General features: G+C 33.3%; 1 protein-coding gene and 1 long non-coding RNA gene across 7 annotated transcripts in view; both read right to left on the bottom strand.

Moving 5' to 3' along the window:
• LOC149269834 (uncharacterized) overlaps window positions 1-17,830 on the bottom strand; it is a 174,950-nt gene that overhangs the window by 39,095 nt on the left and 118,025 nt on the right. The gene's annotated exons all lie outside the window — the stretch shown is intronic.
• The window catches only part of beat-Ia (beaten path Ia), a 56,647-nt gene that overhangs the window by 6,528 nt on the left and 32,289 nt on the right, over window positions 1-17,830 (bottom strand). For all 6 annotated transcript variants that reach the window (XM_089465557.1, XM_089465558.1, XM_089465559.1 and 3 more), the window contains 2 exons: window positions 4,800-5,008; window positions 2,099-2,234 (listed from right to left, as the gene is read on the bottom strand). In XM_089465557.1, the coding sequence (XP_089321683.1) occupies window positions 2,099-2,234; window positions 4,800-5,008 (345 nt within the window). The remainder of the gene's footprint in view (window positions 1-2,098; window positions 2,235-4,799; window positions 5,009-17,830) is intronic.

The raw sequence follows: 17,830 nt of genomic DNA, 5'->3' as shown, positions 1-17,830 counted from the left end.
TCTGTCTGCTTGTGTGTGTGTGTGTGTGGGCCGTAACTTAAAAATAAACTTCCCGCTCGTATGTGCGGTTGTATTCAAGCAGACGAAACACAAACAAATTTGCTGGCTCCAGATGAAGCTGAGGATATTTAAGCAGCCAAACAAAACTAAGAAATGTATAGAAAAAGCACTCGCAAAACGTTTGAGATGGTCAATAAACTTTTCGAACCAAGTGTGAGTGGTATCTGTCTGTGTGTATGTGTGTGTATGTGTGTGTGTGTGTGTGTGTGTGTGTGTGACTGTGTGTGTACGGATGATTGGTTTAGAAGCTTTGCCAAAGTAGGGGCTCAAATTGGCTGCTCGCCCGCCTTGGTAAACTTTACTCGTGTCTATTTCATGTTTATATGACCATATACACATATAAATACATATGTACATATATAGATATATAGATCTGTATGTCTGTATATTTGCCTGTCTGTGTACATTTCCAATTGGAAGCAATTGGTCTGTGTGCAGCAATTGGACCAACCACAAGCCAACAAACGCAGCCAAACACTGTGGAGCCCCACATTATCTTGTTTTCTGTTTATGACTAAACATTTGTGGCATGCATCATTAAATGCTCCAAAGGTTTATCGTAACGTTTCTATAGATCGTATAATTAATTATTAAAATATTGTTTAATAGCCCAACATTTATGGCAAAAACAGCTATGCGTGCGGATAGAGCAGGCAAAAGTCAACTAAACAAGAGAATTGCCACATCATAAAACATTTATTATTAGGGCAAGCATATTGTTAATTAGAGCTGATGAGATGGAGTATGAGAAGTTTTTTAGGGACTTGACGCACGAGCGCAAAGCATTTGGGATAATTTACTTAATGAAACACTTGTGAAAACATTTTATAGTCAACAAGAATCTTCTGGCATATATAAAACAATTAAAAGCATGAGCAATAATCATAGACATAGGCTTATTATCCAAGACAAGCAACAGCTTATCTTCTTCACAAGAAAATTTTTATGGAAATTTCTTAATATTGCAATGTATTATGAAAATACGAATTTCTTTTAACCCCAGACGCGTTCAAGTTTTTCATTTAACTAGCTCTTCTTCATTTTTATTATAACTTAAGCATTTGTCTTTGAGGTTAAACATTTTATTGTTGGACCTATCTGATTCTTGACAAACATCATTTGTTATGAATGAGAATATTTTTTATAGCCGTCTTTATTTCGCTGTATAATGTTATTTGTCTGCTTATTCATCATAAACTGTCTTCAATTTGTTTGCTATAAGTAAATTGCAATAAAAGAATGCATTAACTATAGTTGTCAATAAACAAAGCGAAATTGAAAAGATATTCTAAAAAAAAAAAAATAAAATAAAATAAATAAATAAATAAATAAAAATAAAATAAAATAATAATAAAAATAATTAAATTGAGTTCCTTATCATATTTGCAAAAAATGTAGAAAAACTGAAAAAATTTATATAAATATATTAATTTAGAATGTAATGATTAATTTGCATTTAATTTATAAAACATAAATATAAAATTGGGTTGTTTTAAATAATAATATTAAAAAAAAAAAAAAAAAATATATATATATATATATATATATATATATATATATATATATATATATATATATATATATTTTTTTTTTTTTTTTTAATATTATTATATTATATTATAAATATATATATATATATATATATTATTTATTGCATTTTGTTTTAATAGTTTTATCATATACTTTTTTTCTTTTGTAAATTATATCAGTAAAATGTAGTAATCAATTAATTAGTTAATTTGTTTAGTAACTATTTTTGAGTTCTCAACATCTGATAACACTGGGGGGAAATAGCTTGGAATAATTCGATAGTTTATGCAGATATTAAAAGCATTTTTCTGATCAAAATCAGTTCAACTTTATATGTGCGCAATCAGTAAAATATTAACTCATTGCAAGCCAATTGGAGTAAAAATCTGGCATTTGATTTAATTTCTTTACTTTAAATATTATTTTACATATGTATATGCAAAAATTTTTTTGGCGGACTTTTGGCCATGTTGAACAATTGTTTGGCTTTTGTATTTATTTTACTTACCAATAACTTCCAATTCGGCGGCCGCTATTAATGTATGAAATGAGGGCGCATCCGCAGATACTTCGCAACTGTATTTACCGGATGTGGACATTGTTACCGAATCGAGCACCACTTGGCTTTCGTTCGACGAAGTGCGCTGCAACAAGAGAGAAGAGACAGTGAGTAAGTGAAAAAAAAGAGAGAGAGAGAGAGAGAGAGCGGGGATGTAGAGAAAGAGCTTCAAATGAATATGGGAAGTGCCTGACATAAAAGCGAAATACATTTGTTTAAAAATACACAGAGCATAACTATATTTGCCATACACAACTTTATATATGTATATAGTATAAAGGGAAAGAGTGAGAGAGAGTGGGAAAGTGCGGGCGTCGCTGCATGTGGAAAATTGCACTGCAAACGTATCTCGTGCATTGCTGCTGGCTTCGCGTTGAGCTCCTCAATAATTGAGCGGGTGGACAGCAAAACAACAAGCAAGACGCAATGTGGATGAGTGTAAACGACTGCTTAATGCGCGCCCATCAAGATTCCAAAGCAAGAGAAAGCAAGACAACAGAAATATTGATTCAATCTTAAAATATAATAAATAATAAATAATAAATAATAAATAATAAATAATAAATAATAAATAATAAATAATAAATAATAAATAATAAATAATAAATAAAAAATAAAAAATAAAAAATAAAAAATAATAAATAATAAATAATAAATAATAAATAATAAATAATAAATAATAAATAATAAATAATAAATAATAAATAATAAATAATAAATAATAAATAATAAATAATAAATAATAAATAATAAATAATAAAAATAAATAATACAGAGAGTCCAAAATAAAATTAATAATAGTTAATTAATAATTAATATTTAATTACATTTTTATATTTTGTATTTTAAACTACACATAAAATATTAAATTCACAACATATATATTGACTATGAAATACTAATTGGAAAATATATAAAATGAAAAATATATATATTAAATATAAAATGCAAAATGTAACCCAAGATCTACCTATATAGGACTAACATTTTATCTACAATTTAGTTTTTTCTTCACACTCTTCATATCTTAGACAATCTCTATATACTCCTTTAACACTGCCTGAGCGAGCACACAAACTACATTGGTTCTGGCTGCAGAATTGCTGAAGCTGGTCAACTTTATGCGGATCTCGACGAATGTTTGGCCCGTTTTTTATTTTGTGCATTTTATAAGCCAGCAGTTTATATGCCATTTATATATAGATATATCTCTCTATATATATTGCATATTTCTACAGTATGCAGTAGTTTTCAAAATCATCAGTGTGGTAAATAATAAAAACTGCGCTTGTGACATGTTTGTCAAATATATACATATATATAGTATATATATATATATATATATATATATATATATATATATATATATATATATATATATATGTATATATTGTCCGGTTTTTTCAGTGGGCAATTTTACCTCTGTGGCTCCGCGCAATAACAAATGGCGATAGTGTCGACTGCGTTGTTAAATGAATTATTAAATATTTTATTCGTTTCTTTTTTTTTTTTTTTTTTTTGTTCACAAAAATGAGAAAAAAAATGAAAATGTTTTCAGGCCATATGGAAATCCCAAAGCAAAATCCCAGACTCTGCATAGCAGGTTTTCTATATTAATAAATATTTAAGACCAGCTGATGACACGGTTGAACAACTGCATCAACTATTTCATTTAATATAATATATGAAAAATAAATAAATAAAAACGAAAAGGATGTTAGCTACATAAAGTTCTGAATAGAATTCACAGCAATTTAGTTTACTCTCGCTTTCTCTTTTTTTCTAAGTATTCAAATTGTATTTCAGATATTTGGAAGCACACACATTCCCATTGCAGTAGACTGAAAATTTGTAGTCTTTTCACATTTGTTTATATTTATTTTAGTTTGCATTTTCATTTTTTGCGTTGCTTTTCTTTGTTTTTGTTTTGTTTGACCATTGTCGCTTGGCATAGAAATGTAAATGTAAATGAAAATAAATAAAATGTCCATGTATATGCTTGAATAATTTCGAAAATTGTGTGCTGCAAGTTAAAAATGCCAATATTTATTGAAAAATATTGCGAATTTCATTTGCAAAAAGCAAAACTGAAAACCAAAACCGAAAAGGGAGCAAAACTCAAGAGCTACAAATAGGATGCGCCAGGCAAGAGATGGCGGGCGAGATTTTTTTTCTGTTCTCTGGCTTTTTTTTTTTTTTTTTTTGTAGCTCGTAACTGCCATCAAGCGGAAGTTAAAAACCGTGTTTTGATTTGATTGTGCATTGAAATATTTGCTATTTGTGTGTGTGTCTGTGTGTGTCTATTGAACTATGCACCGCCCCGCCGCATTCTCTGACATGACCCAACCCCGTGTTAAGTGAAGCATTTCAATGCAAATGTTTCACATTGTTGGATTCACGTTTCGTTTAATTCATTTCGATTTGCTATATCATGGAGAAACTTTACATGAATTTAAATTCTAATTGAACCTATTTTTAGAGACATTTTTCGATTTAACAATTGCCAGCAAATTCAATAGAGTACTATTATTAAACACCTGACTGAAAATCTGACCGAAATAATGTTTTACCTTTCATTTTATTTACTATTTATATGATGATGGTATTTTAGTTAAATAAACTTTTTTTTTTAATATTAATCTCAACTTACCCGCACTTTAACACCTGGAAAATGAAACACCTTCATCGGTGGCGTCTCTTTGGGCGTATATCTGTAGAACTCTCTGCGTCCCTTATACCACTTGACCGAGTACAGGCTGTCATCCTCGATGTCGTAGAAGCATTTCAGCACCGCCTTCTCGCCACGCCTCACTGCATGCGGCACTCGCACTCGCACATCCCGCAGTGCAGTCGAAAGTTCTGCAAGAAAAAAAAAAAAAAAAAAAACCACAAATGAAATGATATGAATTATAAATGTGAAATATGAATTGTATTTCAAATCTTTTTGATGACAGACAGCATTAAAAAAAAGAGCAAATTAAAACCCGAGCAAGCTAAGCAAACAAATCCCTCGGGTGCATTAAAAGGGAATCGCGCGTATTCCTCATATTAAAATTTACTTTTTTTTACAATTTGCATTTTATTATCAATTTTGTTTTTCTTTTAACGACATGGCGAATTATTTATGATGGGAATTTAATATTTTATTTGTGAGCTTTATTAAATAAATCCCAGCAGCATTTTATGGACGTTCAATCCCCAAAACACGTCTGACGTGAGCCCGAAGGGACATGTGTATGCACACACACATATATATCAATGTATGTGTGTATGTATATACCCTTTTTTAACTGCAGCTGTTTACTGATTATATTGCGAAATTGGCTAAAAGCAAGTATGTGCATAAATGTGTATATAAATATTAAATTTGATATTATTATGTTAAATATATATTTGAAATATATGTATTTTACTTTTCGCTTCGTTTTCCATTGAGTTACTTGATTATATTTATTATTATTAATATATACCATACAATTATGTGCTTAATTGTATAAATATTAAATTTGATATTATATATAATATAATATATATAATATATAATAAAAAGATATGAATTTTACTTTGCACTTCGTTTTCTATTGAATTACTTGATTATATTTATAATTATTAATATAAATACTGCTGTTTATTTATTTTTTTTATGCCATTACACAATTTTATACTCATTCACAATAGTCAAATGAGTATATGAGTTTTTGTGCAATATCACCTTGGAGCTTATACTCGTGTATTCTGTTCGAATTCTTAAGTATTCCAATATTCGTATATACAACATTTAACTTCTATTTGTTTTATTCAATTTCTATTACAATAAAAATCTATAGTTGTATCACTTTAATCCCATAATTTATGCCGCCTTTCATTTCATGCATATCCAACTCTTTGCTTCCGTTAAGCTCTTGCCCTATGATTCAATCATATCACGAATTGACAAATATTCAAATTATAATTATTATATACATAGCATTGATAAAAACATATATTTATCATATATTTTATTTATGCACTTGTGAAATGTCTGCTGTTGAAATTTGTACACATGTCGCGAGTGGCCCCGCCGCCCCCGTCGTAACGCCGTTGGTTTATTGTCAGCGCATTTTTAGGCCATCAATTCAACTGCCCTGTCGCAACATTATAAATCAGCATATTACAAGGGCGGCCGCCCCCTGCGACCCCCAGCAGCGCCCCACTTTGTTTACTGCCAGCGGGTCATAAAATATGCAATAACAAATATGAAATTATTTCTGATTTGTGTCTGATTAAGTGCGATGAGATTAAAAACATAAAAAGTGAATATCACACCTCGCTGTTTGAGTGTCATCGAAATTGTTTAATAAAATACGCAATTGTCGCAATTGTCGCAACTGTCCAAGGGGATTTATATTAAATGTGCACGCACGAAATTGGGAATCGAGATGCAACATTTGGATTATTATTTAAATTTTGCTATTTAATTTAGCCATTAAATATACATGCATATATTTAAATTATGAAATTATTATGAGCTATAAGCTGGCCTATTAAAAAGATCCGTACATTCAGCTTAGTACGTCAATTGTATTTTTTTGACAATAGAGTTTACTGATAATCAAAAATTCAACCCAATCCGTTTTTATATGCTTGAGGCAAACCTTTACTGCACTTTCCAATTACTTAATAAATTTACATATGGCTTACAACATAAATATTTATATATATATTTTAACGTTATATAAATTATTTTTTTCATCAAATAAATTTCCTTTCCTGACATCTATAGCTCTATCTTCCTTTTCACCTTACTTGTTTTCTATTTTTACAGCTTTCTTTATTTGATTCCCTTTATTTGCATTCTCTCTCACACTCTCTCTTTCTCACTCCTACTCTCTCTCACCCACTCTCTTTGTCTCCCTCACTCTCTTCTCTCTCTGCTTCTCCCTCTCCATCTCTCTCTCTTTCTCTTTCTCAGTCAGCCATTCTCTATTATTTCTCTCAAGATTCATTAACTAACAGCATTATTGGCTTCCTCTACAAGTGCAAATTTATTTTCGTACTTTTCCGTTAAGAACCTATAAAACTACTTTATCCTCTTTTATAATTCCCTGTCATTTAACACCACTTTACGCTTCCTGCTTGCCAGCGCCTCCAGCTACCCGTACCCCGTACGTTCGCTCACTTGCTTCGTGCGCGTCAAGACTGTAAAATTGAGGCAGCAAATGAATGTCCAAACAGGCAGCACCCGCATTGTATAACCCAGGCGAAAGGATTCGAGGTGTTTCTATGTGTGTGTGTGTGTGTGTGTGTGTGTGTGTGGATGTATGAGTGGGTGTAAATCCCATCAAATAACTGTAATTGCAAAGTTTTTGCTGCTAGACACGAACGCACGCCTACAACAACACCAGCAGCAGCAGCAGGAGAAGCATCAGGAGAAGCAAAAGCAATGCACATGCAACTCGTCCAGGACTCATGAAGGGGTCCTTCTCGGTGGCACTGCCAACGTGTACAATAAATATGAATAACGAGCACAACGTGAGTGGCACACAAAGTAAAAAGCAGCACACACACTCCCACACACACACACACACACACACACACACACACACACACAGAGAGAGATACTCTGGCAGGGAAATGGCGTCCCTCAACTGATGTCCTTGTCGAGGCGGCACACGACGGCAAATATTTGCCTTGTGTTGCTGCTGCACTGCTGAGGGTCGCAGCATTCGAGTGTGGGCCAACCGTTGGACCAGTGACTTCTTTTGTTTAATCCTTGTTTATGCAACATGCATGCCACCTACCATGCCACAGATACTCAAGTTGTGTCTGTGTCAAACGAACGTCCAGCTAGAAGCCTGATTTATACCAGCCACAGCACAAGGTGTTCAAATGCGATGCCGTAGCTCAGAGTTTGATGAGCGAATAACGGAGCTGCAAGTGTGAACGAAAATACCAAATGATTGGCTACTCCACAGAGTGGGAGCCGAGCAGCAGAACTCGACAGCTAACTAAGCGAATGCTGGGCGAATACTGAATGAATGAGATGTAGTGGATCATTAAATAAAAATAAATACTATTTAAAATTTGATTGAATTTTACTTTGAAGAATATTAGAAGAAACAGGTTTAAGAATAAATAATTTATATAATAATAAAATGTTAATTTTGATCATTTTAATAATATACAAAACATTGGATTCAGGGTTACAAAAATCAAAAATATAATAATACAAAATACAAAAATTTTAAAATAAACATATATGCAAAAAAAAAAAAAATTAAAATAAAATAAAAAAAATTAAAAATAATAATAATAAAGAACTTTAAACAATTAAAAATTAATTGTGCTTTAACAAAAAACAAAAAATTGTAAAATATTATATGCATACTTCAGGTGAAGGTGAATATTTTAGCTCGTTTTATTTATACCAAGTTTATTAATAAAAATTGTAATTAAAATATATTAAATTAATTCTGTGCAAACATATAGAAAACTATTTTTTAAACTATTTTCTTTATATTGACTAATTCTTTATTAACAGACAGTTTCTGTCAGAAACATATTGCTCCAAACATTCCAAATAACTTTAGAGCATTCAAAATTAGTTTGTTAAAAACTACTGAAAGTAGGAACATATACATATACATATATAAGTATTTTTCGCACATTTGTAATTTTCTTTGGACCAAAATGATAACACTTGCTCCTTAACTTCTAATTTTGTAGCTCAGTTTGAAGTTTAAACTCTTAAGGCAAATTTTCCACAGCTAATTGAAACTTGAAATAACAAAGGAAACAAACTATGCAGAAGCTAAGCCTCTGGGTTAAGCGAACCAACTTGACCCTCAGCCAGAGTCTTAATATAAGACTTCTCTCATTCTTTCACTCTCTCTCCTTCTCTCTCTATGGCCAATCTGTCCACAGCAGCCACATAATTTTGTTCCACATGAACTCTTAAGAATCAACATTTGCCTCAATGACCTGCAACGAACTTGCAACAAATTTATACACACACACACACACACATACATATATATATATATGCATAAATATGTAAAAGCATATTCTCAGTGCAGCTAAAAAAAAAAAAAAGAAAAGCAAAATAATAATTAAAGCAACTATAAGTTTTCAAAACTTTTGGCCCGGCCAAGTTTATGAACTTTGCTTAGATTGTTGCAGCACATCAAGTTTCACAGTTTCCCAGCTGCCGGGAGATGGCATTTAAATTTTCTATTAGCTGGCAGCCAACTGCCCCTTCGAGCATAACTCCGAGTGCAGTCAGCGAGCAGGTGCAATGACCAAAAATCATTGCGCAGAGTGTGAGGGGGAGCAGAAAGAGAAGGGGAAGGAGTGTGGTAAGGGCATTTGCGCTCTTATCGGCAGCTGCCATTTCACACTTGTGTAGGAGGTTGGCTTTTTGGCGTCTGGCGACGCTAGCTCCCACTGGCGCCAAATACATCATAATTTGTCGTGACATTTGAGCCATTAAAAATGTAAAATCGCATCAAAATGTAACTCGATGCGGGTGCTGCAGATTATGGGCAGCCACAGCCAGAGCCCCAGCCATAGCCACCCCCATAAAAAAGACAAAGCACCCCAGTCTGCCGCATTTACCAACACTATTAGTGTCAGCAGCTGACAGCCTCTCACTTTGTGAAGCAGTCATTATTCAATCAGATTGAACTGAAAACAATAGAGATGAGGGCGTGTGCAGTGGCACTTCAGCTAAGCGATAGTTTTGCAATGATTTTATTTAGGAACGAAAAAATTGAATTATTTTTTAAAAAGTACCTATTAGTCTGTTGTTAAATATTTTAAAAAATGTTGTGTTATATGGAAATAACAGATAAAAATAAAATACAATTATAAATTGAATTATTATTTAATGGTTAAAAAAACACACACTTTGTGACACACACACATCATTAAACCGCTGCACAGCGCAGTCGCACACGGACTAAACAAAGTCTTACAAATTTGAGTTTTACCTATTCTAAGCTCTGCACTTGCACTAATACAGTCAAAAGCTAACGCACTTTACTTATTCTACTGCTTCCACTCATGCTCTCTCCCACATGCATGGATCTACGCTCAGTATTTCTCAATCGCGACCAATACAATAACATATTAGAGCAGATAAGTAAGAGATTTGTTATGCACACTCTATTTGTACTGCTCGCACAATATAAACGCTCTCAGCTGCCCTGTTGACCAAAGCAAGGGGATCAAGCAATAAACGAAATTTGCATATGAGTTTCGCCTTTCACTCTGGCGTATAACAATTCTCAGACGAGTGAACTTTTTCTTTTTTTTTTTGCAGCATAGCACAGTTGCGCTTTGAGAGGAGCTTTTATGACCGTTTCTAATTCTGAGTGCACTCAATTTCACTCACTTTATGCTTTCTGTGTGCCATTTAGTGGATTTTATACTCTTAGCTAATAGGAGGAGAGGAGAGTAATGCCAGTATGCAAGCATTTACAAATAGAACAAATCAAAAGAAAAAGTTGATGATCTTTGTTTTGACAAAAATTTAACTATACAGATTGAAAGCTTTTAAAGAAAATAGATGTTTTTAATACTATTTTTAGTTGATTTAATATTTTATGTTGTTTACGGTTTGATATGTTTTTATTTACTATATTTCTGAGCAATTTATTTTTGGTAGTAACTCTTTTATGGCCGTGTGCTCATCTCTTTGCAGCAACCTGCCGTTATTGCTGCTGACTCACTGACTTTATCAGCCGTCTGTCGCCTCTCTCAGCTTCCCGTAACTGTTTATTCAGGCAGACTTGACGCCGTCGCGTCTGGAAGCTACAGCCACTGTCCAAGGGTGAAGGCGACGACGGCAAGTGAGAGAGAAGGGGATAGGGCACGGATGTGAGGGTGACTGAAAAATTGTTGACAATTTTTGCTTAATGCATTTGGATGTCAGTTTTTTTGGTGACGGCGACGGCGGTCCTTGGCTGCGACTGCGACTGCGGCTGCGACTGCAGGTTCATTTTGTGAGCTTTCTCCACAGTTTGTTTGCGCTTCTCAAACACACTCATGCACCCACACATACACATACACACACACACGGGGTATTCATTCATTTCATGCATTTTTAGCGCTGCTCGAAATTGCGAACAAGTTGATGAGTCTCGCTCTCTTTTGCCCCACCGCCCGCCGCCCCCATGCGGTCCTATCCACCCATGTCTTTGCCGCCTCGTTGGAGCCATTGAAAGCGGCAGCCGCAGGAATAAAGCTAAAGTTGACGCATTTGCTGCTGCCGGCAGAGCAGCTGGGGGATAGCTCCTTCTACTTCGGCTTTAGCTTGGGGCCAGGACATTCGATGTCCTGACTCATTGCTTTGTGCGGATTATGAAATTTAAGCACAAAAACCTCGTGACTTTTTGTGGGTGTTTGTTTCCTAAAGTGTGAGTTGCTCATGTTGTTGCTGCTGTTCTTATTGTTGTTGTTTGCTGTTTAATGGCACATTTTCCGGGTTTTCCCATGACTGACAGCTGAGCTGAGCATCGGAGCCAAACAGAACGAGTCACAACTGCCAACTGCTGCTGCTGCTGCTTGTTTCATTAAATTTTATGCATTTTGTTTTTAATTGCAAAGAAATTTCGCAGCTGCTTCGCACATTTTTGTGGGACATTTGTTGTGGATGTATGGATATATAGAGAGTATATGGTAAATGTATATTATATATTTTTATTAAATAATTAAAATTAAAATAAATTACTTTTAATTAGATTTGTCCATAGTATATATTGGATTATAGTAGTTGTTATTATAATAATATATTAATATATTAATAATATTATATACATATGTTCCTTTCATTGCGTCGTATTACATTTAGTTTATCTAAACGTTATTCACAAAGTATCTTAAAGATCGTCTGTCTACGCCAGCTGTTGCTCCCTTTATCCCGTATTACTTACAAATTTAGATATAAAATAGTAACTGCAATCCATGCTATTAATAAACATTTGCGTAAGCCTTTCATTAAAAATGCTGGCCACAATTTTTCTCTCATTTACACCGAAATAAACGCTTGTGTATTTAGAGGATATTCTCAAGGGGTGTCCGGCTACAGTGCTGGCCATTTATATAAGACTAAATAAGACAAGCATCGCTAAATCGCCAACTAAGCTCATAAAACCCCGCAGCACACACACATACCCACACAAACGCACACAAGTGGCGAGCAACGTGTAAAGCAACGTTGGAAATGTTAACCCAAAGTGAAAAAGTGAATGAAAAAAAAAAAAAAAAAAAAAAGAAAACGAGTTGAAATGGGGGAAAAGATATATATATATATATATATGAGAAAGGACTCTGAAAAAGTGCAAGGAATCAAACAACTGCAAGCAAGAGACACTAAACATGACCCACAAAAAATAAAATACTGAATGAAACTTGTATTCAGAAGTTGTAGAAGATGAAGTACTCTTTAAAAATTATTTATTTATAATTATTATCAAGTAAAGTTGAATATAATTAACTATTTGTAAGTGTGAGATGTAGATAACAAAAATTGATTTTAAAAGATACTATGAAGAACGAGACTATATGAACAAGTGCATGGCTTTTAGCAAGCATTTCTACTACAATTTCAACTATTTCTGCTACTATTTTTAATACTACTTCTAGTTCTACTATTATTTGTACAGAAATCATTGCTACTATTTCTTTTATTATTTTGTAATACTTAGTTTTCTACTACTCCTACTACTAGTTCTACTACTGTATCTACTATTTTTGCTTGAGCTTCTACTACTATTTGTATTATATCTTCTATTTATGCGAAAATGATTCTGTGACAAAATATTTATTCTATTACTTTTATTTATACCAATTATAATGCTAATACAATTACTATTTAAACTTATAGCGCTTTTACTACTAAAATTACTGTTTATTAGAATTCCACTTATATTACTATTATATTTCAGCTGTTCCTCTTACTACTTTTCTCCCACTCTCATCACATGTGCCTTCAACATTTTATGTTATATAAGAACATCCGTCATAAATAAGATATCATTTAGAATATGTTCTTTACACTGCCTGCCAATATCTGAATACCCTTGGGTAGTGTATCAAAACGAAGGACATGCCTGTGTAAGGCTAACGCTGTAGAAAGTGAGCATCGCTTCGCATTGCGCTGTGCTGCGCTATTCGTTGCTTCACCTGGCTGCCACCTGCCACGCCCACTTCGCACTCTTTTAGCCCTCTGCCACCAGTACGAGGTAAAGCGTTTCTAATCTAACACTGAAAATTGAGCAAGAATTTGTTGCAATGAGCTTTTTATTATCCATTTTCAACCCACATGCCCAAACACATAGACACACACACACACACCTCCGTTGTATGTGTGTGCAATGCTTTCTGCATTTTACACTTTTTTTTGCATTCCTTTTCAATGTGGATTCTGCAATGGCAGCAGGTTTTTCGGCTGTAAATTTATATCCTGAACAGGTAGTGCGACTCAGCCAGCGGTCACGCCTACCTTTTGTAAAGGGCCGCCCACTTGGCACTTGTCCTAGACGTTCAACTTATTTGCGGATTTGTTAAAATTGTGCAATTTTATGTTTGGCTTTATTTTATTTTATTTTTTATTTTTAATTTTTTTAATAAAAAATAAAAATGTATATATATAGAAAATTTTAACAACTTGACATACGGATAAGGCATGTGAGCCTTTACCTGTAGTTGAGCTCACTTGTAGGGGAGCTAACGAATGGGGAGGGGATAAGAGGGGTTGAGATTATAAAGTATGTGCTAAGAGTTGGGAATGAGGCTTAGTGACATGATTTTTTCTCTCTCCTCCGTCTTCGAATCAAATATTTAATTTCAGCTTAACTCTCTTTAATAAAAAAAAAAAAAAAAATTAAAGTAAAAAAAACGTAAAGAAAATTAAGAAAAATCTTGTTAATAATTGATTATAAGGCACTCATCTAATTAAACTAATACACAGCCTGAGAGCTTTTGGCTCAACTGTTGAGTGCTCGGGCAAAGAAGTTGGCGTGTCCTGGCTAGAGAAACAAACCGCAAATGCGACAAGAAGAGCGCACACATCTTGTGCTCTCAGCAAAAGGCTAAGGTAAATTTATAGGCATTGAGTCAGGAATTGCAGCTTCCGGTTGCCACAACAACAGCAACAGTAACAACAACAACAACAACACACACGCTGCTGGCTATGGCATCCAGACATGGTAAACTTAGAGCTAGAGATACCCAAGCCAGAACTTCATTTGAACGGCGCAGCGGAACTTTAGAGAACTTTGCCTTCAACGACGACAAGATAAAATATAAATAGCTTGAATTGTTGGGGAGGATGTTGTGCTTGACTATGTATGTATATATATATGTGTAATGTATATAGATATATATATGTGTGTGTCGCTGGATTGTTGCGGAAGTGCCACTGATAGCCGTCACATGCTGAAGATTTACTTATTAATGCCAGCCTGAATGGCATCCTGGCAAAAGCGACACACAGACAGACAGACAGGGTGACGGGACTGGGAGCGGGGTTGGCTGGGGCGGCTCGGGTATTACCACCCGCTGCGTTACTTTGTTTTGTTTTGAAGTTTTGTTTGGCAAGGGTGCGCACGGGCCACGCTCGCCTCCTTGTCAGCTTCCTTCTTGAGCTGGTTTTTCGGGGCTCCCCATTGACTGGCGACACCCTGAGCGCTGTGTGGCAACATAATTTGTGAGCTGGCAGGGGCCCATGCAGATCGGGGGCTGTTGCTCTTTGCTTTTAGTGACTGTGACAGTTTTATGCGATTTATGCCATGGTAAATTAAAAATTACGCGTGCTGCCTGTCGCCTAATGCCCGAGCACAGCTCGCAGAGGTTGGAGGTGGCAACCGAGATAATAAAGTAAATTGGGGTAATACTGGCATAACACTGCCAGCACTTAGAGAGACAGTGAGCGAGAGAGGGAGGGGGAGCTGGAGAGCGAGAGAGAGATAGGCTGCGTGGCCCAAGTGCCGCCAATCTGTGCTGTGTAATAGTTTTTATCGTTATGATATATGGCCCGAATACTTGGTGTTTCAAGGGCTGGAAATCTGTTTAAATAATGCACTGAATTTTCAGATGTTTAAAGGAGACTTATACTATAAGATATATGTATATAAATATATAATATAACTATTTATTTATATATATACATATATATATATATATATTTATTTTTAATTTAAGTTACAGTTTTGGGTGACCCGATAAGAGCAGTAGGAAATGACATTAACTTTAAAGAACATATTTTTGAGATATGTGGCTCATTCGGATTTTAACTTGCAACTTTATCTATCTATATATCTTTATCTCTATCTCTGTCTCTATCTCTATCTCTATCTCTATCTCTATCTCTATCTCTATCTCTATTTATCAATAGTTTAAAGCATTAATAGGAATCTCATAAATGGATGATCATAAAAGCAGCTTTAGTATCATACACATATGTATATAAATATAAAACTATACTGAAAAATTTTATAAAAGCTAAAACTTTATTTTTATTTTTAATTTTTATTTATTTTTATTTTTTATTTAGCTAAAACTTTATTTTTATTTTTATTTATTTATTTTTTTCATTATGATTAATTCTTATTAAATTTTTCAGCACGTTTATACCTAAAATAAAACATATATCAATTAAAATTCTCTCCAATTAAATCCAATTTCAGTTAAAAAGAACTTCTTAAAATTATCAGTTCATCAAATTTGTCAAACTTTTGCTAATTTCCAACTTAAATTGATCCAAATTGGGTTTTCGATTTATTCCTTTTGTTTGGCAAAAAGTTCAAGTCGATTAAAGCCCCGTCGATTTGTAGGCAATAAAATACATTTGAGTGCATGTCGGGCATTAATATATTAAATGAGGCAAAATTCGATGACGCCCACAGCAGCAAAATCAATGCCAAGCTAGTTGGGCTTAAGCTGCTTTTGCTGCCAACTCCTGCTCGGGCTCAAATCAACTTGTCGTCGCGTGCCAGAGCCAAATTGTTTTTTATTCATTTTTCTATACTTTGTTCTTTTGGCCTCTGTGTGTGTGTTGGCAGTTTGGCATTTTGGCTGGCAATCAAAACGCATTGGCAATCAATTGATTTATACGAAATCGGCGCTCGTTCGCTCATGTTTGATTTGCAAATAGCTGTCATTGGGCTATCATAATGTCAGCCAGTGTGGCCAAAGACCAGACATGTCTGCACGGCGACACAAGGCACAATAACAACAAGAAACGAATTGAAATTAATTTCATTGCAGTCACAGTCAAAATATTCATGGATTTTCTATTCACATTTATGGCTTTCACATGCCAAAGCTTTTCTTCGATATGCTTTTTATTAAATTTAATTAAAAATATTAAGTTTATAAAATATTTTGATGCACGTTTAAATTCGGTATAAATTGCGATTTAACAAAAATAGAAAAACGTATAAAAAAAAATGTTTTTAAAATTTATTTTCGGTATTTTTGTTGGTTTTTGTTTATATTTGCATTTTATTTTACCTTCAAACCTGAGTTTCTTAGTCTAAGCTTTTAGGAGACTCAACCAAAATGCGTTTCACTGAAAAGCTGAATATAATAAATTCGCAAAAAAAAAAAAAAAAAAAAAAAAAAAAAAGGAAAAAGCAGTAAGTATACTAGAATATATTTCTGTAAAAATATTAAAAAAGATTAAAAATTAAAATAACTAAAAATAAAATAAAACAAGACGAAAATACAAAAATCACAAAATAGCAAACATTTAAAAATATAAAAAAAAAATCTCGGCTGGAGCGAAATCAAATAGAAATGCTTTTAAGGTTTTGCTTTTTCTTTATTTTTTATTTAAGGGCATTATCTTAAATAAAAGCAATAGCTGAAACAAAAAACCAAGAATATATTTATTTATGGAACATAAGTAAGCTTGTAATAAAATATTCAAAATACAACAGGGGAAAAGTAAGAACAAACTACAAATATAAAAGAAACCAAAGTCGAAGTTTTTATGCCCTAATAGATCGAAATTTCGATTAATTAGAGATTGACATGAGACTGAATTTTGATTAAAAATTTCATAGTTTTATTTATATATAATAAATAAAGTTTTTAGTAAACAATTTAGAATAAATTTTTTATATAATATAAGAATATACAAAAAAATTGATATATTTTATATAATTTATAAAATTAGTGAATATAGATAAATATATAAATTGTATATGAATAATGTTTATAAACAATATAAATATATTTATATCTATATAGACTTTTTAGTTAAATGACATCACTTGGATTGTGCTTCATATCTCTTGACAAACCCATGTTACCCTCCATAATATGTAACAGCCCAGTTTCATATTCTATACAAAATAATGCTTAATCGCACAAAGTTCCGCTTCCATTCCTCCCTAATCCAACCACACCCAAACAACAACAAAATATAATAATAAATAAAAAATATAAGAAAACGGAGCATATGAAAAGCTTATCAGTTTACTATGCTTTTGCTTTATTGTTTTAATAAAATTACGTTTCTCATATGTGGATTGGGGGTGAGTATTAGCCCAAGCTAACGCTGTTTAGCTGCCTGGCCAGGATGCTGCTAGTGGAGAAAGGTTACGCAATGCTCGACCTAAGCAAACAAGTTGCATAATACGAAATGCTTCACTTGAAATGGAATTACGCTTTGGCAAATTGCGAATTATTTATGAA

The sequence above is a fragment of the Drosophila arizonae genome, chromosome 3 (genome assembly GCF_054131065.1).
Source record: "Drosophila arizonae isolate 15081-1271.41 chromosome 3, UAZ_ARI_1.0, whole genome shotgun sequence".
Classification (NCBI taxonomy): domain Eukaryota; kingdom Metazoa; phylum Arthropoda; class Insecta; order Diptera; family Drosophilidae; genus Drosophila; species Drosophila arizonae.
This window is presented reverse-complemented; position numbering and strand designations above follow the sequence as displayed.